General features: G+C 42.5%; 1 protein-coding gene across 4 annotated transcripts in view; it reads left to right on the top strand.

Moving 5' to 3' along the window:
- The first annotated feature begins 5,850 nt into the window (after positions 1–5,850).
- The window catches only part of gria1b (glutamate receptor, ionotropic, AMPA 1b), a 57,176-nt gene continuing 36,010 nt past the window's right edge, over positions 5,851–27,016 (top strand). For all 4 annotated transcript variants that reach the window (XM_082140521.1, XM_082140522.1, XM_082140523.1 and 1 more), the window contains exons 1-3: positions 5,851–6,218; positions 6,371–6,505; positions 15,087–15,326. In XM_082140521.1, coding sequence (XP_081996647.1) covers positions 6,089–6,218; positions 6,371–6,505; positions 15,087–15,326 — 505 coding nt within the window. In that variant the 5' untranslated portion in view covers positions 5,851–6,088. The remainder of the gene's footprint in view (positions 6,219–6,370; positions 6,506–15,086; positions 15,327–27,016) is intronic.

Consider the following 27,016-nt stretch of genomic DNA (forward strand, 5'->3'; position numbering starts at 1 on the left):
TCGCGCCGCTTTGCGTTGCGGGCGTCGACCGAACTGTTGCGAATAGCCTCTTTCTATAATGTCTAGCACCCACTTCGAAACCCCGGGTAGCCTTGCCCATGCGTTTGCACGAATGGCTAGGGGTTGAATGCGAAGCGCGCTCTGGTCGCTCAGCGACAGAGGGGCTTCAGTGTGCTGCAACATAAGCGTCGCGCTTATGACATTTGAGGCAGGGGGCGCGCTGATAACAGCGGGCAGATTGCCCGCGCTCGACTCCTCTGCGGTGGTCAACCGAGAGGGGGAGGGCTGGGCGAGTCCCGTAAGACCTGTCATGTCTATGTGTGAATGTGGGCGTGGGATAGTGGGCACATTTACAACACTGAGAGCATTGTCTGCCTGAGCAGAGCGAATGCATGTTGGTTTCGTTTTGCAGAAACCTTGAGACATGTAGAACGTAGTGTTTGTGGGCACTGGGCAGTGGGCACATTTACCACATTTAATGCGCAATCGATCTGGGTCGATTTCATGTGCGCGAGCCCTGTCAACGGGCTGTGTTTCTGTGTAGGAATGAGCACTGGGCAGTGGGCATTTCGTCTACACTCATAACACCATCGGCCGTGGCCGGAACACCAGAAAATACACTCTATGGGATTTATCTGGGTAGCCGTAAAGCGGCGTTTGTGAGCAGGCAAGCGGGCTGTGTCGCCGACTTGTTTACTGCAGAATACACTGGAACAGTCGCATTTACTGGAACTGAACGAGCGAGAAGTTGCCATAGAAACAGAAAGCGTCAACATGCTGGCGTTTGTCTGCAGGCGTGCGTGCATTACAACAGGCTCGCTCACTGCAGTATGACATTTCCAGTCGCCTGAACTTCAGAGGGGAATGAGAAATGTGTGAGAAATAGAATTCGTCCCGGCCGCAGCGGGACATTAACGCTCTTTTCTCCTTTCGCCAGTGACGCACGGGAACCATAGAAACGGTGTTTGGGTGCAGGCGAGCGGGTTGTACAACGCGCTCGTTGGCTGCAAAATGCACATCTGCAGTCGCCTTTCAGGGAACTGACAGAGCGAAGCATTGGAGGCATAATTAATCTGCCGTTAGACCGAGATTCGAACACCGGTTTCTCGTGTGAAAAACCAAAGATTCCGCCACTGAGCCACAGGGGGGAACACAAAGGCTTTCAGATGCACGAGCATATAAGAGCGTCAACATGTTTTCTTCGGCGTTTGCTTGCCGGCGCTGCAGTATTTATATTTCCAGTCGCCTGATCAGGGAACTGAGAAATGTGTGAGAAAATTCAGGTCAGTCCAGCCTCGGCGGGACTAAAACAGTATTTTCTCCTTTCGCTGGTGATTGACGCGTGAATGGGGCGCAGAGGCAGGGTAGCTTTCTTGTACGTAAAGAAAAACTAACCCCGACCGTCCGCTTCCAGCCTCCCCTGTGAACGGCGCATTTTGCGCGGCTCGAACAGAGGGAGAGAGAAAGCTAGCCCCGTGACCGTCCGCTCCTGACATCCCCTGTGAACGGCGCGGTTTGCGCGGCTCGAACAGAGGGAGAGCAGGTATCATCCTCCAAGCAGGCAAGGCAAGCGGGCGCACCGGCGAGCTTTGCGGTTTGGGGGGGAAAGGGGCGTCTTGAAAAAGTGCAATGAGAGTGTGTGTCGCGGCGGCGAACACACACACATACACAAAACACAGTAGCAGAGAAAAGGATATGTACGCCGGAAAGCGTCAGCAGGAACGGCGACTGAAGGCGGCGAGTTGTCGACCGGCAGCTTCAGATGCAGATAAATCCCGCTGGGTGCTTGAGTCAGACGGCGCGGCTTCCTCTCAGGATCCAGCGATGCGTAGCTCGCTGAAGAGATAAAAAACTGACCAAACCAGCCTCTCGGGGCCGTATTTATAGCCCTAGCCCCACCCGCTTTCGGCGGGACATGACGTATTGGGCGCGAAGCACCCTCATTGGTTCTGACGTCATGAGGGGCCTCTATCGATAGGCTGGTGCAGTTGCCGCAGAGCAGCCTATGGGCGTGCGAGCTGTCTCGCCCATGTCTGCATGCTGCTGCAATGCGTTTTACATTATTGCAAAATTAAGGATAATTTTTGGCTTCAATATCTCAAGGAAAAGAGGTTTTCCCCTAGCGTAAGATATCTTACGCAAGTACGAGAGAACCTCTCGTAAGAGAACTATGAACTATAGGGACTGCAGCATCTTTGAGGAGTAGCTTCTTTGAAAAACCGGCATTGAACTGTGCCTGATTGACGAAGCAGTCACTTGTGAAATATGCAGAACAGATGGTGGTCGAACTACATTGCTGTGGCGTTTCTGAATAAATAAACATTAGCCACTGTTCTCTATTATTAATTTTGTTCGGAAGCCTGTGCAGTGATGTAGTTTCCTGACGGTGGTCAGTGCTCAGGGTGGGACTGAAGGCGGCCGGTGACTGAGTAGTTCTTCTGACATCACATTTATACGGAAGTCACAACGGCTTGTTAAAAGGCACTGCTACTTTATGCAGGCTGTGTGCATTTGTCTGTGGATTGACTGTTTTGAAACTTATATGGTAGTTTCAAAGCCCCTGGACCTCTGTTATCATGAAAAAAGCCAGGAAATTTCAGTTTTGACAATATGGGAACTTTAAAATAATGTAGGCCACTTTTTACTGGTAAATAAAAAAGACATTTGGCATTTTCAGGACCCACAAATATTCCCCCATTTCATTATTATACATTATATTCAACATTATATATAGTTTAATAGTGCTGACACTAAAACTCTGTAAACTTGAATTTTTTCTCACACAGTAATTTTTTTATTTTGGGCGAACTATACACAATACAGATTGTCACTATACATGATACATATTGTTGCATTTTTGTATTGCGATATTTTGTGACACAATATATTGTTACACCCCTAATAGCTAACTGCAAGAAATCCAGTTGGGTTACTTTGACGTCTAATTTTATTGTTTTAATTAATTTAGTTGCTGCTACACCAGGCATCTGAATAGAGTTCACAATTTAATTTAATGTTAAGAAAACTCGTTTCCAGGGTGCAGCCAACTAAATTAACTTCTGCCACAGAATTATGTTTGAGTGTACAGAACACAAAATCAAAATCTTTCATAGTCCTTATTCAAAAAAATAACTCACTCTCATCTTTTTGGGTCAAACACTTGCCTCTTCCCTTAACTTTCATGAAAACTGTGCATGACAGTTAAGACACTGGCCAAATTAAAATGAAATGAATGACGTCTTTTCCCCCCCTTTCCACAGAGCTTTGTTCTATAATGATGGTAATGGCTTCAGTGCTTCCTGTTGAAAGACCTCTCGCTTCACTGTCTGACTTCCAAAGGTGAAAAGCTTTTAAGGTATAATGGAGACGCAAATGTTACTTCCAGTGCTGCTGAATTAGCTATGCCTCATCACCTTTAACAACTAATGGGGAGAGAAACATTCTGGACTGAGGGCAGTACCTGAGCTCAAATGGGTCTTTCTTTGAGAGCACTCCCCCTTTAAGAACACAAGTGCACAATCAAGGCTTCTGTAATAGTAAGTGTCAACTAACCTCAGGTTGTGCTGCCTTATTCACTCACTAAATATTTAATTCACTTGTACCTTTATGTCAAAGAATTGCTGTGAACTTCAGGACAAATTGCATACATAGCACTTTTAATGTGGGATAGCTTTGGCTATTTATTCTCACTTAAAATCCAATATAGCTTTGGCACCGTTTATTCATTAGCATTAAGATCTTCAGGATCAATTGATTTGATTACTAACAATGCTTTGTCAGGTTAATTTGACTTCTCAGAAGATGCTCGAGTGCCTATGGATAAACCAAGAAATGCTCTTCAGACCGCTAGGAGATAGGGATGCTGTTGGGAAAAAGCTGAATGTGCATTTCTCTTCTCTAAATCTGGTTCACAGGTATTTGAATGAAGATTAGGACAATCATAAAGCGTGGTGGATTTAAGCTCACTGACAGTACATATTCTTAGCTGATTTTCTAAGATGTGGAGTAACATCAAAGAGCAGCATTAATATTTGTTCCAGCGCTTACAAGAATATCTGGATGGATCCTCTTGTAACCAGGATGTAAATGTGCTGCTCTGATTCCGTAGTGTTTCGATCCACCAGGCCCAGCTTCGTGTGGCCCTCATACATACATATATAGCATCACACTGTAGTGTACATCATACCAATCCTATCCTATCTGTTTTATTTACATTTAACTCAAAAAAAGAAGAAATTTCAATGCATGTGTTTTAAAAATTACACTGACATTGTCACAAAGCTAATTAAATTCTGAAGCCCCCCAGTTTACAAACATAACATAACATAACATAACATAGCAAACCTCACTTATTTTATTTACAACATTAATGTTTTATTTATGGGTGTTCAATAATTCATTTTTTTGTTTTGTTTTTTTGTTTCAACTAACTTGAAGAAACTTGTGTTCCCGATTCGCGTTAGGCATTTTCTCAGCACTCGCCAGTGCAACACAAAAAACCATGGGAATAGTAGGAGTTCCTCCTTCTGTTGGTGTGCCAAGGGGACTGGAGCTCCACCACACTATAATTGGTCTGTGTCATGGATGTTAATGTCATTACATCCTGAAGTTGATGAAGCCGTCTTAATTATATAGGGCTATGTCACTGTTAATATATTTAATCTCAGTGGACAGCCCTCATCTTCAACCCAATGTTATGATTATATTAAACCACTGTAGTTTTAAGAGCATACTTGGATGACTGAATATGAATTAGATAAAAGGTGTAGAAACTAGGTGTAAAAACATGGAATCTGTATATATAAGGGCCATGTTTTTGCTCGTACATTTCATTGGAACAGTGTAAAAAAGCCTAAGTACAGAAAGTGCTGACAGATTCAGTCTGAAATGCATTACATGTAATATAGATGTGAATACAATATGCATTATATTATTTATTAATTCATGGAATGGTAAAGTCGCGATCTATTCCATTCTCTGCTGTTTTTGTGCAATGCAATTATACGAACCTCAGATTCATTAGAGGGGTTTCATAGCATTATTTCATTTTAGTGGAGTGTTTTGTGGGCTTAGCCATGTGATTTAATTCCAAAATAAACTGTTTTGTGAAAAGAGATGGTGGGTCAGGGTGATTATTCAATGCAGTAATGAACCTGCATAGAGAGAAAAATAATTGCCTTCCTTTAGTTATATTGGTTAGAATTTGGGAAGATATCTAAAGGGGCAAGATAGATAACTGTCTTGATGACCTAACTGATGAGATGTGTTGATTTTTTTTTTTTTTTTACCAAACTCAGTGTGGCTTAAAGTTAAAAGAACCAATTGCCTGTTTGTTTACTCTAGATGCAAATGTAAAATTTTGCGTAATTTGAGTTAAAGATTCATAATATTAATTAAAATTAATAGTGCAATGAAAGTGTTACTTTTTTATTTTTTACTTGATGACTATACTTGACATTGACATAGTCAACTCAAAATGTTTGGGGAAAAAAAACGTTTTTTTATATGTAGCCTATGATGACATTTTATTTTTAAGAACTTTTTAAATGTAAAAAAAAAAAAAAAAAATCCCCCTCAGATATTCATATTTGGCATCCATATACAGAAAAAAAAGTGGTGTGTTTGATTTCTTGTTGGATAACATCAGAAGCTTTTAACTGATCAGACTCGAGGCTCCTCTACTCCCAATATATATATTTTGTGCAGTTTAAATTGATGTATAGCTAATAATCTTACATAGCTACACATTTGCAAATTGGAGAAAATCGTGCTGTAATAAAATGGTACAGTCTGCGCACGGATTCAAGTTTACCCCCAGTCATATGCTCTTCTACTCTGAGTAGAGTAACGAGCTAGCGGGAGCGCGCGGTGATGTTAAGAAAGCGATCAAGAGCGCTTTTTCTTTCTTCTGCTGACACTACAGAGAGTGTTGTGTTCATTTGTAAGTAGAGCTGTCAGAGACGCGCTTATTCACTCACCACCGCTATTGCCAACAGGACTGACTGGGATTCACTGCGCTCTGCTGGCTCTGTGTTACCGCTATGGGCTCAGTGTGAGTGAAGAGGCAAAGACTTTGGGATATACATATATGTTTGGCATTTGGCTTTTCGTCAGTTTCTCAAATGCAAACGGAAATATGCGGCAAAGCTTCGTCTTTCTCTTAACCGGTTTGCTTGGGTTGTGTTCATGTTCAAGTTTCCCAAGTAACATCAACATAGGTGAGTACTCGGCGGCTATTGTTCATAACCGTGTCCTGACAGAGATTTAAAGTTTCAGTCGCACAGGGTGAGGTACAGTTAACCATTTGGGTTTAAATATTCCCATTCTGCTGTTATTTTCCCTGAATTACTTTTTTTTGTAATCTCGACAGGAGGTTTGTTTCCAACCGACTCCCATGAATACGACGTGTTCCGTTTCGCGCTCTCTCAACACAATGATGTTCCTAAACTGGTACCACAAGTGGACATGGTGGACACGGGGAGCAGCTTCGCCATGACATACGCCTGTAAGTTCTGTATTAATATATATGTCATAGGTCTGTTATTCTTCCCAAAGCCAAATCTCTGCAGTGCGCACGCGACCTGTTTCTATCAACCTTGTTGCTTTGCTAAATTTACGACTCTGCACAGATGATTTGTGCCAGTGAAATAGTGCAGGCTTAGTTAAGTAAACGTGCTGTAAACGTGTCTTCACTAATAGTCTTAAACCCAGCTGGATTACTGTCAGGTGGAACTGCAAAGCTGGCAAAATGTTCTAGAACACCTGAGGTTGATTTTGACAGGAGCCAATGGTGTTTTTTCACATTTCCAGATGCTTCATTTCAATTTGCCACAGTAGTTTGTTTAATTTCACTACTTTCATATTCATGTGCTTTTTACGTGTTCACAAAATAGATTTATGCATTTATCATGTTTTCTTAATTTAAATTTTTTTTGTCATTTTAAGGGAAAATGTAAAAATGCAGTTACCTTACCAAATACTTTAATACTTAGGCTATATTAGATTGAACAAAACGGTGCATGTATTATTATTTTTTGCCTAAATCACCATTTTATTTATTGTACAAAATATTATATTTAACAAGGCAATACATTTACTTTTCCAGTAAATTATTGTCAAATAAAATCTTTATATAAGTCTTTAAATAGTTTAAATAGTTATGTTTCCGCTTATTTTTGTTATCAGTTTTGTAAGGATATGCATTTTATGTTGTTTAATGCATTATTTTTGGCTTTAGTTTATTTCTGTTGAAACATTGCCTGAAGCATCATCACCACATTTTTTACAGCAAATTTCTGGCACCACAGTTGTTACATTTAACATGTTTTTTTTTTTTTTTAACAGATTAGACAACATATTTTCTGTCATGAATTGGAATATGAAACGTATTGCTAATTTGAACATTTTTAGACAAGCTGAACAGAGAAAACATCCTCATTCCTGTCTCAGCTGGCTGTCAATCACAAATGTTGCCCTTTGATGTCTGAGATTGACACATGCAACCTTTCCATGTTTGTGTTCAACCCTGCCAGCGTCGTACAACATAAAGCTTAGCATGCAGACAGCTTCTGATGAAGAGAGAGAAAATATTTCAGATGTTTGAGATACTTCGACACTAGCTGAGTAGACTGATCGGAAGTTCAGAGAAGTCATATGGGCTATATAGTCTCTCCCAGATAGTACGTGTGATAAACCTCTCTCATGTACACATCACTGGTGCCTTTTTAAGTGAGTCTCAGCGCCTCAAAGCAGAGTATGCTGTTTACTTGAAAGCTGAGCAAAGAAACTGGGGCTGCAGCGATGTTTTCCATTTTAGGGGACTCCTTAAGGCATTTTTATTGGGTGACATCGGAGAGGGTCTTGGGAGGCTATCAAAGGAAAGTTTAACGTAAGGGCTGAGTACGTATGTTCTTGTCACAGGGAAGTGTGAAAGTAATTATATGGAGCTAATTACATCTTCATGCAGAGAGTTGGCTCATCTGGGGCGATTGTGTATGGCTGCTGTCTTATCCTCTAATCGCTGTATACACCATCCCAGAACCCAAGAGCACTTGAGCAATTTGTGTGGCAGAAAGTGCAACCAAATTCAGTTTGATTATAATTTGATCATTTTCCTCTTTTGCCGCAAGAAGAAAAACCAGAACTATAGAGAACAATGAATGGGTCTTTAAGAAACAGAACAAAAGAAAATCAGTGTTTTTGTCACTTGATTGATATGTTCATGAAAACTGTGGAGAGTTGAGTACATTTTTGTTAAAAAATACCAGCAGTAATGGCAATACAGTAATGCAGACATTTATCATTTCAAGCCTGTTTCAACACTGTTTTCTTCAGTGTCCATTTTTGCCCAATAATTGACAGATGGATTAGTAATTGCCGTTTACGTTAAAATATTAACATAAACAGCCATTGAAGATAGCTGAGTACTTCAAAAACAGCATGTTTACTCTTAATGTGCTCACCTCGGCAATGGTGCCGTCTTAAGTTTTGTTTACACCTGGAATTAGCTTTCGTCTTGAGTGATCCAATCACAAGTGGTCAGCTGAGACTGAGAACCACTGTTTTAGTGCAATGGTTGATTGACAGGTGAGTGTGCGGTCCTTTGCTGTTGTCTGGGTTGACATCATGACAGAGTAGCGTCTATACTACAAGTGCAATGTGGTCACATGCGTTTCTGCTGCAAATCAGATCAGCTGAAATCTGTTATAGTGTACGACTTTGCATTTCTAAATTTTTTAATGCTGTCAGATAATCTGAAAAGAGCAAAGAAAAAATGTATATTTCTTTGTATAACACATGTAAGGGTTTTATATTTTATTAATAAGACATATAGGCGTGTTCCCATAACTGTGAATCATTATCTGTTATCATATTTACAATACTAAAATAGATGACATGCATGGCAGAAATGGCACACAGAGCTGTACAGACTCTTATTTTCTTAGATATGCGCCTGAACCAGTTGCCGAAGATGCCTTAACTCTGAAGAGCTACAGTAACCGTTTAGCACAGCTCAAATAGATTCATTTAATCTATTATTCATTGCATCATAGCCAAAGTGATTATTTTCAGGGGTTTTGATGTATGCATGTGGGAGCAGAGCCACAAAGGGAGTTATCATGAAAAATCCACTTAGGTGGGAGGGAATTGACAATATTTAGCTGGAGTTGGACAGGTGTTCTGGGGAAGGAAAATTGTTCCCCAAATTACCACATAATAGTGGGCTTTATCCTACATAAATGGCAACACACTGTACAGTGTAAAACTACTGGAGTGTTAAGATTAGATTGCAGTGGACATATCCTAGAATACTGTTCTGAAAATGTCTTCAGGACAGGGAAGTTGAATAGTGAAAGTGTTGATGGGAACAGAAATTAAAGCTCAGTTATAGAGGTCCCATGATGTAGTATGTTTATATAGGGCAATGTGAGCCTCCTGTCATCATTTACTCACTGCCATGTTGCTTCAAACCTGTCTAGATACAGTTTTGAAAAAAGTTGTGTCCATACAATGAAAGTCAATAGAGACATTGAAACATTCCTCAAAATCATTATTTTGTGTTTAGCAGAAGGAAGTCATCCAGGTTTAAGAGTGACTGTGAGTAAATGATGACAGAAATTTCATTTTCAGGTGAACTATCCTTTTAATATGATCTCAATCGGTTTGAATGCTATATTTCAGCTTTCATTTGGAATGCAGCACATTACTTCACAGTAAACAGTTTATTAGAATTGTCTGGGCCCTTAGAAGTTTTCAAACAGAATATCCGACCACATGAAAATTGCCATACAATATTCATGTTCAAGAATTGCATGCACCTTTGATTTGAGTTGTCAGTTGCACTGATGAATAGTGAGTTACATGCAGTACGTCGACCTCTCCAAGACAGTTGAAATAACCAGTCAACGTCTGTCATGATGGTGATGAGTGTTTCTCCTCTCGCCTCTCTAGTTGAATAAAACCCCTCATCACATCATTTTAAATCTGGCAAACAGGCTTTTGTCTGTTGTGAATAGGACAGATTCCCTTTTCTTCCATACATGAATTATTTTAAGAACGTTTCTGCTTTTGCCATATCACAAGCCTTTATGACAGTCAGTTTTTGGCATTAGTCCCGTTCGGCCCCGTGGTCCTCCTTTCAGCATGTATCAGTCCTTTCATCACATTGACATGCAGTCGGGCCAAATGTCCACAGCATGTCAATCAGGCGAGCTCCAAAGAGACCCATTGAAGCTCATGTCACAGCGAGTTCAGGAACAAACACTGTTTTGTGTCTCTTCCCTGTGGAATTCACATAGACCTCTGAAGAGCTTTTACCTGTGTGGTTGCCTTAATTTGAAGCTTTATATACAAGTGATGGAAGACTTTAAAGGCAATAAGCTCCTACTTGAATATCCGTAGCCACGTTAGCATCAGCTGCATATTCATTAGCAAGGACGTCCAGCCATTAGACGGATTTAAAATGATGCATTGTGAAATATGACTGGCTTTTTTGATACCAGTAAGCTTTGGATGCTTGATCGTTGATCATAGATGACGGGTATGTCATTAGCTTCATTAGCCGTTAGGAACTGGATGCAGTTCAGAGGGAATGGCTCTGAGGTTAGCAGTGGTGATTTCAGGATATGTGCCTGTAGGGCTACATGCTCCCCGACCTTCACTGGGCTGGAATGATACAGTGATAAAAATTTACCTTATCAAATATATCATCTTGCAAAGACTGAGGCTACAAGCCGCTTAGAGGACACCAGGGATAAAATCTGATTCTGTTAGGTGACAAAAAAAGCCCGCTTGGCTGTAATCTCTGAAATGATCTAGGTATTTTCAGTGAAACGCTGGGCCCTAATGTTACAGAATTCAGGATGAGCTGCCACCTTTTCATTCTTTTGTAAGGGGCAGTTTACCTAAAAATGACCTTAACTCACTTTCATGACATTTCAACCTTGTATTATGTTCTTTGTGAAACATGCAAGGAAATCTTGAACAAGCTTCTGATTTCTATACAAATAATGGGTATTGCCCACATACACACAGTCAAGCTTCAGGAGAGAATTCTCTAAATTATCGTTCCATGTGTGTTCCAGGGCCGTAACCACCATAGGCTATCCCCCCAAAAATGAGAAAAAATGGGGGGAAAAAATAATAATTAATATCTAACTATATTTACTAACCTGACTACATTTTGAGGTCAGATCAGGTAGAAATTGCTCCTTAAAGGTTTAGTTCACCCAAAAATTTAAATTCTGTCATTAATTACTCACCCTGATGTGGTTCCAAACCCGTTCGCGCACAAAAAGTATTCTCGTTAGGGCTGGGCGATATGTCTGAAAACTGTATCACGATATAAGTGTTTCATATCTGTCGATATCGATAATTATTGATATTTTTTATGACCTATTTAAAATAAGGACCAGGAGAAAAATATATTACATTTTAACATTTTTATTTTAAACTTAACCTTCCTCTGATTATAATCCCCTCAGTTATAAAGGCAGAAATGTCAACACAACCATGGATAACACTCAAATAATTAAAATGTAAACATAAGTCTAAAATCACAATGAACACTTAACAGTTATCTCTTAACATTAAGATGCAAAATTAAAGAATAAATAAGAAATGCTTAATAAAGTGTAATACAATGCAAAGTGTTAAATATAAACATAGAGAAACCGACGACTGTCTTGCATAATTTGCAGATGACATTGGTCTGACTACAGTCAGACTCATAGGCGAAATTTCCGGGTGGGACGGGTGGGACTGGGACTGGGACATGTCCCCACCACTTTTTGCTAAGGTCGATATTGTCCCCACCACTTTTGAAACATCTCGCGGCACGAATGTACCGGTGCAAATAAATAAAACATCTCCAGTTAACTAGCAGAGCATTCATTTAGTCTGTTTGTTAAATAAGAGGCGATCTAGTGCTGAAATGTGTTGTTTTTGAAATCAAGTGATCAAAGTGCTTGTTGCTGCTGCAATCAGTGGCGTGGATACTGAAATTTCCGGTGAAATTACAAAACAAAATGCACGTGTCCCTGCCTGATATACAACTACTGATAAACATGATCGGTTTTGATGAGGAAAAAAAAACGTATATGAGTGCGGATTAGAACCCAGAATCTCTGACACGATTGGCAAAAGTACTGCCACTGGACCATTTCAGTGAAAATTTTCACCACTAACAACATATATTAGACCTCATTAAATCCCAAATTAAACCCAATGTACTATTTAAATTGATTGCTGGACATTGTAATGTTAATGTACATACAACTGATTTATGATTTAGCATTGTGTTAGCAACGCCCAAATAATCGAATGTTTTATTGATTTTTTTTTATTGATATTGATTACGTGTCTATCGCGAGACATATCGTTATCGTTTTATCACCCAGCCCTAATTCTCGTCGCTTCATAATATTAAGGTTGAACCAGAGTAGTTACATGGACTATTTTAACGATGTTTTTACTACCTTTCTGGGCCTTGAAAGTTGCAATGACGTTGCTGTCAATGGAGGGACAGAAAGCTCTCAGATTTCATCAAAAATATCTTAATTTGTGTTCCGAAGATGAATGAAGGTCTTAGGGGTTTGGAACGACATGAGGGTGAGTAATTAATGACAGAAATGTTCATTTTTGGGTAAACTAACCCTTTAAGGTAACGATTGCCTGTTACACTTTTTTGAGTGTATAGTACTGTATGTCTTGAGAAGACTTGGAATATAGTGCATGAGTCATATGGATCACTTATATGGTGCTTTATTTTTGTCATTTTTGGTGCTTGTCAGTAAAAATCACTATCCGCATTTAGGAAAACAGATGGTGAAGCTTGGACATTCTGCCTAAAATCTGCATTTTGGGTTTCACGGCATATGAAGAAAGTGTGAGAATGACATGAGGGTTAGGTTACTAATGCCAAAATGTAAATTTTGGGGTAAACTATACCTTCATCAGGAATGACTCATTTTAGTTCAAATATCCTCAGCATAAAACCGCATCTCTGATTAACCATGGCTGGCACAAATGGCTCCTGTCTCCATTTTGGTTTATCAGCCATGTCACAGCTCCCTTAGGACTGCACATCAGTTCAAACACCCTTTTTTACCTCAGATTCTCAATAACCTAAGGCAAGGAGAACAGAGGCTGCTGGAACAGATTGATGCAGCAGAGCTCTTCTCATCTTCACCGCAGTGACTGAAGATCAGACGAGATCACTCATACTGGACCCACCTGTCACAAACATCTTTCAGCATCGTGGAGATCACCGCAGGCAGAAAAGTTGTTTTCTCCTCCCCAACCCGACTATACATTCATACACATGCTCTGTACCCGAACACAGAGATTCAAACCCTGATACTCCTTCCAAACAGCACTACATAAAAATGCGTTGTTCTTTTCGACTCCCCCCCCAACACACACACACACTTTATCTGCGGTAGGCATGAAGAACGCTGATAAAGAAGATGTGCACACAGAAATCTTGCGTTATCTTTCCAAATGGTTGAGATAAATGCATTGTGCAGCCTCGCATTGACTCTTTATCGCCTGTTTTAAAAGATACATATCTCGCAGTGACAGTACATTTTGTCAATCCTCACTATCAGTGCTGTGGAGGGGAGAATGAGGGTCATTATTATAGGGGAATGAAGCTTAAATAGTGCATGCTATTGTAGATGCATAGCAGAGAAAGCTATCTGCCTTCTGGGTTGTGTTCTGAGGCTGATTTGAAAGTTTGCTCGCCTAAGGGGAAGATTTGGAGCTGAAGAATGTCACAACTGTGGCACATCCCTCATTCACATGCTCGAAGCCCCAGGGAACCAATGTCTGAATGCAAATGGCACGTATCTTCCCTGGAATTATACGATAACTGGAACCAATGCAAGGTGTTGGCTTGAAAACACTTTTGAATTTTAGCTGCTGAGATTTAAATTTATGGTAAGCAAGGCTCTCATATAGTTTTATAATAAATGCGCAATAATTAGATCTAAAAACGCCTGCATTATTATTAATGAATGCAGTGTACAAGGGTTTAAAAAAGACAGTGGAGCAGTGAAATGTCCCAGAGGAACATTTATATAATTACAGAATATAAGTAAAGGGAACGAAGTAGGATACAGTTTGGAGTTGAGGTGAAAATGTAGGAAATTCAATACGCTCAATGTTTCCAGGGTGTTCTGGAGCTTTTCTGTTTGAGAAGACCCAGATTTGACACCGTCTGTAACAAAAGACTCACAAGTAAATGAAACGGACCCCCTTCTGGAGTACTGCAATACAAATCAATTGCCATGTGCTTCTGAAGCACACAGGGTTTAGCCGGCTGTGAGGGGGCTGGAGGAGAGATGATTGGTGGGTGGAGGTTTCACTGTCACTGTAATTACAAAGAAGAATGCAGGGCAAGACATATTGAGGTCTTGTTTTTTCTAGAGGAAGTGCTTTGGGGGTGATCATGACAGAACTTTAGATAACATATTGACTTGCTTTCTTGTGTAAACCCTGGGTATTGATTGAAAGATGTTGGAAGTACAGTATAGTGCTAATGAATGTTTCACAAGTTTTATATTGTCGATGAGCTGATGTTTTAATTCAGATGTATATATGCAGTTGCATCAGCTGTTTTTTTTGTTTGTTTGTAGCAAAAATACCCAAACATCCTTAAAACAAAATGTTAACTTTTTCCCCCCAGAGGTTTTCATGTTTTAATGCCAAGCACTCTAAATATGACCAGGCTTTTTGTGAGGAACCCCTTCCTAAAAATAAATTACAAAATTAAACAAATTATTTTCAACTATAAAGACTTGAAATATGATATATTTTTAAAAATATATAATTGGCTAGTATGTTGTCACTGTAAAGCCAGGCCAAGTTATTAAAATATGATTTGGAAAATATTTACATTTGTATCTTTTTTTCATAGTTTTTTTTTTCACCCACTTTGCATATTGCTTATCACAACAGTTCCAAAGCAGCATTTAAAAAAAAAAATGTTTTTTACAACTTACTTTCACATTCTTCAAAAATGCATTTTATAATCCAAATCTAATGTCCATTACATTAGTCTTACATTTCTTCTGTTTTCTTCCCAGTTTGTTCACAGTTCTCCAAAGGAGTCTACGCCATAATTGGTCTGTATGACAGGAAGACCATGAACATGCTCATGTCGTTCTGCGGCGCTCTGCACGTGTGCTTCGTCACACCCAGCTTCCCCATCGATACCAACAACCAGTTTGTGATCCAGCTGAGACCTGAGCTCCAGGATGCTCTGATCGCCCTTGTCGAGCACTACAAGTGGACTAAGTTCGTCTACATGTACAGCTCGGACTCAGGTTGGCTTTTTATCTTGCTAACGTGCCGTTTCAAAAGTACAATAACGGAACCTGAATTTATAAGTTTTCAGGGTGAGGTAAATATTTCATTTGCTTTTTTCTGTATCTGCATTGCCACTGCAGTTGCAGTTGTGATTAAATGTTGTAATACTCTGTAAGGTTGCTCGGGATGTCACGAAGATGATTTAGTGATTTGTGATTTAGGAGCTTTAGAGGATATTGCTGGGAAAGTTTGAAAAAGGTGATGATTTGTTATAATCCTGTTGAGGTGCTCATGCTTGTCTTGTAATAGGGTTATACTTTGACATTTCCAGTGCCTCGGGTGTAATAATTTTACTTATGACTCCCTGATTCCTGCAGGATTGTTCTTATAATCAGTTTGAAGTTCACTGAAAGATCTTCTATTGTGATTTAAGTATGAAGGAGCGCTGGCTGCACCATAATATCTCCTGTGAGTGGAGACACGTGTGTGGTGCTCCATCATATTTACCATATCCAATCATTATCAAATTGCCATGTTGTCATTAGAGAATAACTCTAAATCATTACTGCGATCATTTACGGATCCTCACGACCAGAACCGTGCAATGCAAATGAGAGCATCAGACCATAGGAAGTGAGCGAATCCATTTAACATTTGTGCCAATGTCGTGCACAGTATTCCTGCATCTATCCATTAACCACCCACAATCCAGTTTAACCAGGTGCTAAACGCATTGGAATAGCGTTGCGCCATATTTAAATGATGTCATTGTTTTTTGCACAAACATGCCTCATTTCTATGTAAATTAGGCTCATTATTGATTGCGCCCTATTCACAAAACTCAGTGCTATAGAACTATTCAGTCATGAAATCAATTTGTAGACCAACCTGGAAGACTAATTCACCATGGCTTCCCTTGGGAATTTCCCAAAGGGGGTTTAGAATAACAGTCTTCCATTTGTGAGTAAAATAAGGTCTGTGGTTCATGTTAGGCTACTTGAAGAGACTTTAATGTTCTGTTCTACAGCATACATTATACACAGTCTGACCTCAGTTGTGAATTCTGAAGGCTCTATATTAGGACTACAACAGTTATCCATTCCCTCAAGTATGTAAACTCACATCTTTATGGTAGTTGTAGTGATTTGCGGCAGTTTTTTGTTTAAGATATAGTTTTTGTCTTTTGATGAAAATATCCTGTACTACATAGCATGTAATTTTAGTAAAAAAACAAACAAACACACATTTTAGCTGACAAGCCGTACTGGGTAGTAACCGATTACATGTAACCTGGATTACATAATCAGAAAAAAAAAATTAAGTACTTGTAATTAGATTAGATTATGTTTTAAAATACTCATAATCAGACTACAGTTACTTTTTTATTGATTACATGCTTACGTTATTCTCACAATGGCAGTAAATTGTTCCTAATTTTATACGTTTTATATGTATCCTTTTATATGTTCAGGTTTTCCAGGCCTCAGACCAGCCACTCGTCATGTGACTATCACTGAAAACTGAGACCCACACAGAATTTGACCACTGGATTTACAGAAATAATTTCACTTTATTGAATTAATAGCATGTTTCTCAACAATCCAACATTGCATATCTAATCAACTCACGAACACATTCATTTTTATTTGAATAATTGTTTTGCTGTCTTTGTAAAGCTTTTGTCTTTCAAACACAAATGTACAAATTCATGTCACATAACTTTATTTGTCAGCTGAACCTTTGACCTAACATATTTACTTTCAATACGATAAACAAGTTATGTCAAAAGTAACCTAAAAGTAATCAAAAAGTAGTCTGATTATATTACCTTAAAATTTTCTGTGAAAAATGTGGAATCAGTAACCGACTACAATTTAAAAGTAATCCAAAACACTCACACATTGGCGAGCAAACTTTTTGGGTACAGAAAGAGTGTCTCTCTTTTGTCTCCGACGACATGATTTTGTGTTCCAGTTGAAGTTACCCATCTCTTTGCGCCATTGTCGTCATCTTTTTCTTTTCCGTTTTATGGCGGGTGGCAATACTGTAGTATTAACATATCATCAATATTTAATTTTTTCAAAATATCACGGTTATCGTCAATACCAGTATATCGTGACACCCCTAATTCCATTTTATAAATTCATTTTTATAAACTTGTATCAACATGCAAAAATCAGGCCTGATGAAATGGACTTGTTAAATAATCTTAAGTGCAGACCTTGTTTTACTAAAGTTAAATACTAATCTACAAACCTAAAGGAAGTTCCCATGGGATCCCATGACTAGAAAATGCTAATTCTCTTCCTGGTTTTGAGACTACAAACTGAACAGCTCTGTTTGCATGGTGAAATTAACTTCCCATCCCATCATTACCATTCACAGGAAGCAGTTGGTACACAGGACTTCATTTAAAACAGGTATCTGTGTGCATTGTCTATTCATTATGGCAGGAATTACTCATCCAAGGATGGAGAAAAACGTCATAACCGGCCATATATCCATATGCATGGTGTAGTCGAGCATTTTAAAGAGTTAGGTGTCTGGATTGCAGTGGTGGAGAGATGCTGCACAGTGATGATTTTGTGGCAGCATTTGTGCATAATCTGGTTTGCATAATTCCTTTAGTGAATCAGCACTAAAACAACACAAAGAGCATGTGCAAATAACAAATGAATCCCCCCATAATGTTACACAATATTACATTTTTCTACACCCCACACCCCACTTTTGATTAATATAAAGCTGAGGGAATTTAAAATCTCAATCATGAAACATGTTATTGATTCACATTCACATGTTTGCCAGTACTGAACTAGGAACACAAGGTCACTGAGTGTTTTATCCACACACAAATACAACTACTACCTCTAGAAGCCCCCACTGCTCTCCTGTTGCCTAGATACAGCAGTACTCAGTCTCCAGGTTATTTTAAACCTTTTAAGTAACGTGTGTGTGTGTGTGTGTGTGTGTGTGTGTGTGTGTGTGTGTGTGTGTGTGTGTGTGTGTGTGTGTGTGAAATGTTTATGTCATGTCATATGTTGAACTGGTGGATATAATCCTAACTGTACTTTGTCTTTGCTGACACAAAATTTGTCAGAGAGTCTGTTTTTTCCCTTGTTTTAATCAAATTATTTATATGACATGCCGATTAATTTTATGCATAGTATATTGGTAACATATCGGTTAGCGGTGATAGAAATTTGTAATATTTTATTTTTTACAATACGTATTTAAGTGTGCTTCCTCTATTTTCATATTTAGATTATGTTTGCTGTCGTCTAACACTCGACACTAATAATTTTAATCACTGTTAAATGTAATCTTTAATCTCAAAATTAATATCCATATTTCATAGTGTACTTATAATGTTGTGATGAGTAATTTCACTTGTATTATTTAAAAGACTGATTTTAGTTTTTTGTGATTTATTTCTATACTATTAGACAAAATAATATAGAATTTTAATATCGGCCATTATCTGTTATCACCCATAACATGAATAACTCTCCTTATCAGTAATCAGTTGGAATTTTAATACCATACGTTCCTAATTCAGCCATATTTCTTTTAATGTACATAATCCAGATGGTCGTCTTTGTCCAGTGCTTGTGCATCACTGTTTTCAGCATAACTTTTTTCTATTATTTAGGTTGACATGTTCATCTAGATGTTTATTTTTTATGGCGGTGCTGTAATTAGCGTGCTGCATTTTTATATAAATGCAACATGTCATGGTTAAAATAGTCCAACCTTTAGAAATGCTTCAAGTCTAATGAGATGAGGTGTTGTGTTTTCTCTGTTACCATGCGTAAACACTGCTACAATAACCTGGTCTCACATTAAAATGTTTACTGCGTCATTTGTCAAGGTGCACAGAGATGACATCTCAAAGCCGTTGCAGATGGGACGAGCATCATCTGTGGAGCTAGCAGCAGTTTAGTGATCACAACCCCCTAAATCTGCCCTTGCCAACTCACACAGATGTTTACCAAGCTGAAGCATGATGAGCCGGGCGCATGTGCGCTATCTCCTCAAAGACCCAGATAATAGAGTTAGGGCCTTTAAACACACAGCCGGCTTTATTGAAGAAGGCGAGTAAAACACACTGCTTTGGACTCAAAAGGACATGGAGGGAAATTCAATTTGTTCCTGTACGTGAGATATTTGAAGAAGCACAGAGAGAACAGGTGATATCAAGCCAGTTCTGCTCTTCCAAGACAATCCATACTCTCATCTCCTTCCCTTTTCCTGCCTTATCATCCACGGCGCAGTGGCGGTACACGACACTAACAGGAGACGGACAGAATGCACTGTCCGTTTCTCCCTCCTTCTTATCTGGGGGTTAGTGCTGCTCGGTGGGAGATAAAGCTGGTTTGCTCTGTGGCACGAGACAATTTCATAGCTGCCAAGATGCAGGCGTCAGGAGAGGGTAGAGCGTTGGTGTGGCTGTAGAGGCGTTTCGAAAGGCAATCTGATACAGTCTTTTAATGAATGCCAGTGAATGCAATGGCTGTCTCACCGCTCCTTCAATGACAAACCTAATTCTGGCTTCTGTTGCATAATAATCCAAGTACTGATTCTATAATTAGAAAATCTGTTATTTTACAGAGAGGTGTGGAATGAAAGATTTCTTTGGACTAATATTGACAACAGTGAAGTGAAGAGTGTAGGTAGTATGCAAAATTATACAAAATTTCATCCTAATGACAAAAGCTTCAATGAATATGATGCAGAGACCTAAGTGTATCTTTCTACGCTTGCTGCAGTCCAGATTGTAGTCTTGTTTTAGTTAATGATATGCATTGTTAACATATTATGCTAATAGAATGCAGTGGGCCAAGATCAGTGTCTATATTTATAATGTTTCTATCTGCTCATCTCTAGATATTGTTGACTCTGTGCCAAAACCTTTTTTTTTGCTCCATTTGGGAAAACAAATAATGCAAGAGCTGTTCAAAAGACATGGTGTTAACACAAATGGACAAATTTTGATACATATTTTGACAATGAAGCAAAATGCATAATTTTTTTTTAACACCAAGAATCCTTGTTGAAGACTGGACCGTAATGTACGAGCAAATGTGATGACAGCACCAATTATTAGCCAAACCCATGACAGAAAGTGCAACCAAGCATTCACAATAAATGCAAATTCATTTAAAGACATAAATTGGCTTATTAACGTTGTCTTGGATTAATATCTTTGAGTTTATGTTGCTTTCCTGACCCATTTAAATGTGCCAGCTAGATTGCATTAAAACATCTCACTTGCTGAACTTTTGCATGCCCTAATTTTCCACTGAATGCATAGTCAGGCTTTATTAGGAGGTTGGTCGTTTGTTTTTGCGGTTTTCTTTTTTTACATTTGTGCTGCTCGAACACTGATGTGTGTGGTTATAGGTGTCCGCATTGATCTAGCTTTTGCTTTGAAAGCAGTTGCCTTTGGTTGAATTGGAGATTTGATGTCTTTGAAGTTGAAATTCTGCTGCCTGCAGAATTCGTCCTTCATATTGACCAGTAAACTTATCATAACGCTGATCGTTGTTTCAATGGATCATAATTATGAAAATATATATTTTTTAAATGCACAGGCTTTGATCCTGTTCCTCTATGTAAAGGACAGGGACAGGGACAGGGACAGGGAACTTACTTAACATGGTCAGCATGACTGAATGAGATGGTCTTTTGAAATTGGTAAGTGCTGCAAGACAAATTTGAACTGTTTTCGTATGATAAGACCATGTATATCTCTTAAAGCAGCTCAAATGTATATGCATACTATGATTTTATCACATATGACTTATTGTGCAATAATGGGGTCAGGCTTCTCAATCAGTTGTTAAACCCACAATGTCATTATATAAACAAACTTTAAAAGTGATGGATCAGAAACCAATGAAATGGCATAATTGTCAAATTGTTCAGAAGTATGATTTGTTAAGTTTTGATAATTTTTTAAAGTTCTCATTTATAAAAACAGTATTTAAGTGTATAAATGGCCTTGCCCCTGATGTAATCTGTCAGTTGATAGAAAAATACAGCAGTGATGGGGTAAAGACCAGAGGGGCAGTAAGTGGGAACTGTAGAGTTCGGAGATGCAGAACTGCTGTGGGTCAATCATCCTTTTCAGTGAAAGGTGCACATCTATGGAACACCATGCCTATAGATCTAAAGTTGCAACCAGAACTCACAGTTTTGTTTCTTGTGATGATTGTGTATGTTTTTTTATTTTGGATGGTTTTATTTTATGTAAAAGCCTAACCAAGGACGCGGGCCGCAAACTAGTTTTACGCTATATGCCCTATGTACACGGCATCGGTTGTCTATGTGTAACAATTGTCCCTGTCAAATAAACAAACAAAATAAAAATAAATGACCACCCAGTTCTCTTTTAAAACACAGTATATCACTTTTGATCAGCATTCGTATTACTGATGAGATGACTTTTAAATGCTGTCTGCTTTTCGATTTAACACTGTAGTGGCACTTAGCAGCGTTTTGTTTTCTATTTGTTGTTATTGGTGGGGATTTAAAGACATTGGTCAATAAAATATATAAAAGTATTCATGCTGAAGAAACTGACATTTTGTGAGGAATTTTAAAATAGCCATTTAAAAAAATTTGCTATGTTTGAATAATAATAATTTCTGAAATAAGTCATTTTTCTTTTCTTTTTTTGTGGCATAAAGTAAAAAAAAACGTCTCGGTTACGTATGGTAACCCTCGTTCCCTGAGTCCAGGGAACGGAGACGCCTCGTCGGGGGAGTTCCCCTGACGAATTGGGATCACGCTAGGGAGCCAATTGCCTTCGAGAGAGTTAACAACGAGCCAATGAAGAGAAACTGAATTGGCATGCAATATTTGCATTCCGCGGCCCGCCTACCAGCGCGGGTATAAAAGGCGGAAGTAAACATTGCGCAATGCTTTTCGCTGAGGAGCCGAACAGTGTCCAGTCCTCCGCGAAGGTACAGCAACATGGCGACGGGACGAGGCGTCTCCGTTCCCTGGACTCAGGGAACGAGGGTTACCATACGTAACCGAGACGTTCCCTTTCGTCAGCAGGGAACTCCGACGCCTCGTCGGGGGAGTTCCCCTGACGAATTGGGATCCCTACCAAAACGCCATGGTGCTGGCCCCTTCCAGCGCCCAGCTAAGCTACCCTGCAGCAGTTTCCAAAAATTTTGCGGGAGCTAGCTAGGGAATCACACTGCTGTTCCGCAAGACCCAATCAGTGGATATTGGATATCACTGGGAAAGCGTGCCCATCCCCAAGGAAAATAATAAGGGGGGGGGGAACGCTGCGGAAGCTGAGGCAGCCCAGAGGAAGGCCCTCAAATACACACATGTACTAACCACGTAGGGTAGTGAAACATATGGCAGTCCTTGAAGGTAGTCCCAGTCCGGAGGAGTGAGGAGCGTACTCAACAGGGACGACAGAATGAGTCTGTCAAGGGGAAGACACGGCTGAACTGCACGTGGCAATCATGGGTCGCCGCAGGGACCACTGGAAAAGGCACCCAGTCTACTAGCAACTCCTTACTGAAGGTAGCAGACCTGGTGCCGGCGGTCCGCAACGCCTGGCACCGGAGGGGATGATGGAGGAACTCACGAGGTTAGCCGTTTGCTGGGTAACCAACGGAGCAAAAGACGCACGTATCCGCTCACGGAATGGCGTCGCAAGCCGACACACCTATTCCCTCTAATTACTGGCCGTAGCGAGTACTCGGGAGGAAATAGGTTCCACACGTAGGCTATAAAACCTAGCGAACGTGTTCGGTGTCGCCCAGCCCGCAGCTCTACAAATGTCTGTTAGCGAGGCGCCTTGTGCCAGAGCCCAAGAAGCGGCAACACTCCTAGTGGAATGAGCCCGCAACCCTGGGACTCATAAGCCCTGGTGATAGCATCCACTAGCCAGTGGGCTAACCTCTGCTTGGAGACAGCCTTCCCCTTCTGCTGGCCTCCGTAACAAACAAAGAGCTGATCTGAGGTCCTAAAGCTTTGCGTTCTGTCTATATAAACCCGGAGGGCCCGGACGGGACAGAGAAAAGCTAGGGCTGGGTCTGCCTCCTCCTGGGGCAGCGCTTGCAGGTTCACTACCTGGTCCGCGAAGGGAGTGGTAGGAACCTTGGGCACATATCCGAGCCGGGGTCTCAATATAACATGAGAAAGGCCAGGCCCGAACTCTAGGCACGATTTGTCGACCGAAAATGCCTGCAGATCCCCCACCCTCTTGAAGGAAGCCAATGCTAACAGGAGCGCTGTCTTAATGGACAGGATATTAAGCTCGACTGTCAGCAAAGGCTCAAAGGGAGGACTTTGAAGCGCTCTAAGCACTAAAGTCAAGTCCCAAGAGGGTACAGGGTGCAAATCGCGAGGTGGATTTAACCTCCTAGCACCCTTGAGGAATCTGATGACCAGGTTGTGCTTCCCCACGGACTTATCATCAACTACATCGTGATGTGCGGATATTGCAGCAACATACACTTTGAGGGTGGAGGGAGACAGCCTTCGCTCCAAGCCCTCTTGTAGGAAGGAGAGCACAACTCTGATCGGGCAAGTTCGTGGGTTCTCCCTGTGGGAAGAACACCAGCCGACGAACAGGTTCCAATTCAGAGCATAGAGGCGCCTCGTAGAGGGGGGGCCAGCTGTGTGCCGGGGCATCCGTGCCGAGAGTTCCCTCGGTCAGGGAGTAATACCACTGGCAATGGGTCGTGTCCGGAGAGGCAAACAGGTCTACCTGTGCGGCTCCGAAGATTCGCCAAATCAGCTGGACCACCTGGGGATGGAGTCGCCATTCTCCCGGAAGGGGGGACCGACGTGAAAGCTCGTCGGCCACACGATTGAGCTCCCCGGGGACATGAACGGCACGAAGCGACCTCAGATGCTTCTGACTCCACAGGAGGAGGTGGGAGGCGAGTCGCGACATACGACGGGAGCATAGACCACCTTGTCTGTTGATGTACGCAACGGTCGCAGTGCTGTCCGTACGGACCAGTACATGTTTGTGTCTGAGAAACCCCTTGAGGCGACACAAAGCTAGGCGTACTGCTTGCAACTCTAGGCAGTTGATGTGCCAATGCAGCTGGGGCCCCGTCCACAGACCCGAGACTGCATGCCCTTTGTACGTGGCCCCCCAGCCCTTGGCAGAAGCATCTGTGAAAACCACAGCATGCCTGGAAACCTGGACTAGGGGCACTCCGGCCCGTGGAAACCCAGGATCCGACCAAGGGGTGAAGGTTTGGCGACAGTGCGGGGTGACTTTGACCCGGAACTTGCCGCTCTGCCACGCCCACCTCGGGACTCGATCGTGAAGCCAGTGCTGGAGCGGTCTCATATGCAACAGACCGAGCGGCGTTACTGCGGCTGCGGCTGCCATATGCCCCAGGAGCCTCTGAAACTGTTTCAGTGGGACCGCTGACTTGCCTCGAAAAAACTTGAGGCAGTTGAGCACTGACTGGACGCGTTCCTCCGTGAGGCGCGCAGTCTGGGCGACCGAGTCCAGTTCCATACCGAGATAAGAGATCCTCTGCACAGGGGAGAGTTTGCTCTTGTCCCAGTTGACCCGAAGCCCCAACTGACTGAGGTGCCGGAGCACCATGTCCCTGTGATCGCACAACACATCCCGCGAGTGCGCCAGAATGAGCCAGTCGTCGAGATAGTTGAGAATGCGAACACCTTGCTCTCTCATGGGAACAATGGCTGCCTCCGCGACTTTCGTGAAGACACGGGGCGACAGGGCCAGCCCGAAGGGTAGGACCTTGTACTGATATGCTCGACCCTCGAAAGCAAACCGAAGAAATGGTCTGTGTCGGGGAAGAATCGAGACATGAAAGTACGCGTCCTTCAGGTCGATCGCTGCAAACCAATCCTGCGGACGGATGCATTCGAAAATGCGTTTCTGCGTGAGCATCTTGAACGGGAGCTTGTTTTTTTTGTTTTTTTTGCAGGGCCCGATTCAATACACGCAGGTCCAGGATTGGCCGTAACCCACCGCCTTTCTTGGGTACAATGAAGTAAGGGCTGTAAAACCCTGACCTCATATCGGCTGAAGGGACCGGCTCGATCGCGTCCTTCGCCAGCAGGGCGTCGATCTCTTTCCGCAAGACAGGAGCATCCACTGGACGCACACGGGTGAAGTGGATGCCCCTGAACTTGGGAGGCCGGCGTGCAAACTGAATTGCATAGCCGAGCCGGATGGTGCGAATGAGCCAGTGCGACTGCCTCGGGAGCGCTAGCCAGGCTCCGAGAAACTGCCGCAACGAGCCCACCCGCACCGCCGGCGTACCCGCGGAGGGGCAGCGAGGCGGAAGGCAGGGAAACGGCTCCGGTGGCATTGTAGCGGCCGAGAGCGGGGTCTGAGTGTGTACTTGAACAACACCTACCTGCTTCCACCGAGGGACAGACGGCAGAGAAGACCCGAGAGTGTTCTGCTGCGGGCTGTCACCGGCTGGTCGGCGGCGGAACAGAAAGAACAAACACAGGATTCTCCACCCGGCCCTCCCCCGGGGGAAGGAGAGGAGCAGAGGCCCCCTCCTGAAGAGCAGCTGTTCGGTCCTCCGGGTCGCCCGTCTCAGGAACGCTTCTTCCCCCTGGTGTTCTTCTTGGGGGTCGAAGACGGCTGAGCGGGCGGGGGAGCCCTCTTGCGACCGGCACCCCGCCTCCTGGGGTTAGACTGCTGCCCAGGAGGAGGAGGGCCGCAGGAGGGCGCCCTCGGCGACGAGCAGTCTGAGGTTCCTTGGCCGCAGAAGACGGACCAGCAGCAGTCCGCTTTCTGGGCAGGACATGGAGAACTCTTGGGCTCTTGGGCGAAGTCCCCCACCGCGTCGCCGAAAAGGCCCCCTCGGGATACGGGGGCATTCAGAAACCTGGCTTTCTCTGAATCTCGCAAATCCGCGAGGGTAAGCCAAAGTTGGCGCTCCTGGACCACCAAAGTGGACATCGCCCGTCCCAGAGAACGTGCGGTGACTTTCGTCGCCCGTAGGGCGAAGTCCGTCGCCACACGCAGCTCCTGCAGCACCCCTGGGTCGGGACCACCCTGCTGCATGTCATGAAGTGCTTTGGCCTGGTGAACCTGAAGCAACGCCATGGCATGCAGGGCGGAAGCGGCTTCTCCACACGCCGTGTAGGCCTTCGCGGTCAGACCGGAAGAGAATCTACAGGCGCGGGAGGGGAGTGAAGGGGCACCCCGCGAAGTGGAAGCGACCTTCGGACACAACTGCATCGCTACTGATCGCTCCACTGGGGGGATTCCCTCGTATCCCTTCACCGCTCCACCATCCAGGGTGGTGAGGGAGGAGGAATGAGTCGGTCTATGTCTGGCAGTCAGAGGTGCCGTCCATGACTTCGTCAACTCCTCATGCACTTCCGGGAAGAATGGGACCGGAGCGGGACGCTGAGAACCAGCGCGGGCCGCCCCGATACACCAATCATCAAGCCGCGAAGGTTCGGGACACGGTGGAGGGTTCCACACGAGCCCGACCTTCGCGGCCGCCCGGGCAAGCATAGCGGCCAACTCAGGATCCGGCGTGACCGCAGCCACCACACCCGAAGGGGGTAGACCCGCCGAGTCGTCACCTGAGGATGACCGCTCTCCCTCCGATGCAGCGATAACATCGCATCGTCAGGTGGCGCCCCGAAGGAGACTACCGGAACCGCACGGGGCGGCTCCAACGGGGGCACTGATGGCAACGGCGCTGTGGGAACC

Source organism: Leuciscus leuciscus (assembly GCF_965113295.1).
Source record: "Leuciscus leuciscus genome assembly, chromosome: 16".
Lineage (NCBI taxonomy): Eukaryota > Metazoa > Chordata > Actinopteri > Cypriniformes > Leuciscidae > Leuciscus > Leuciscus leuciscus.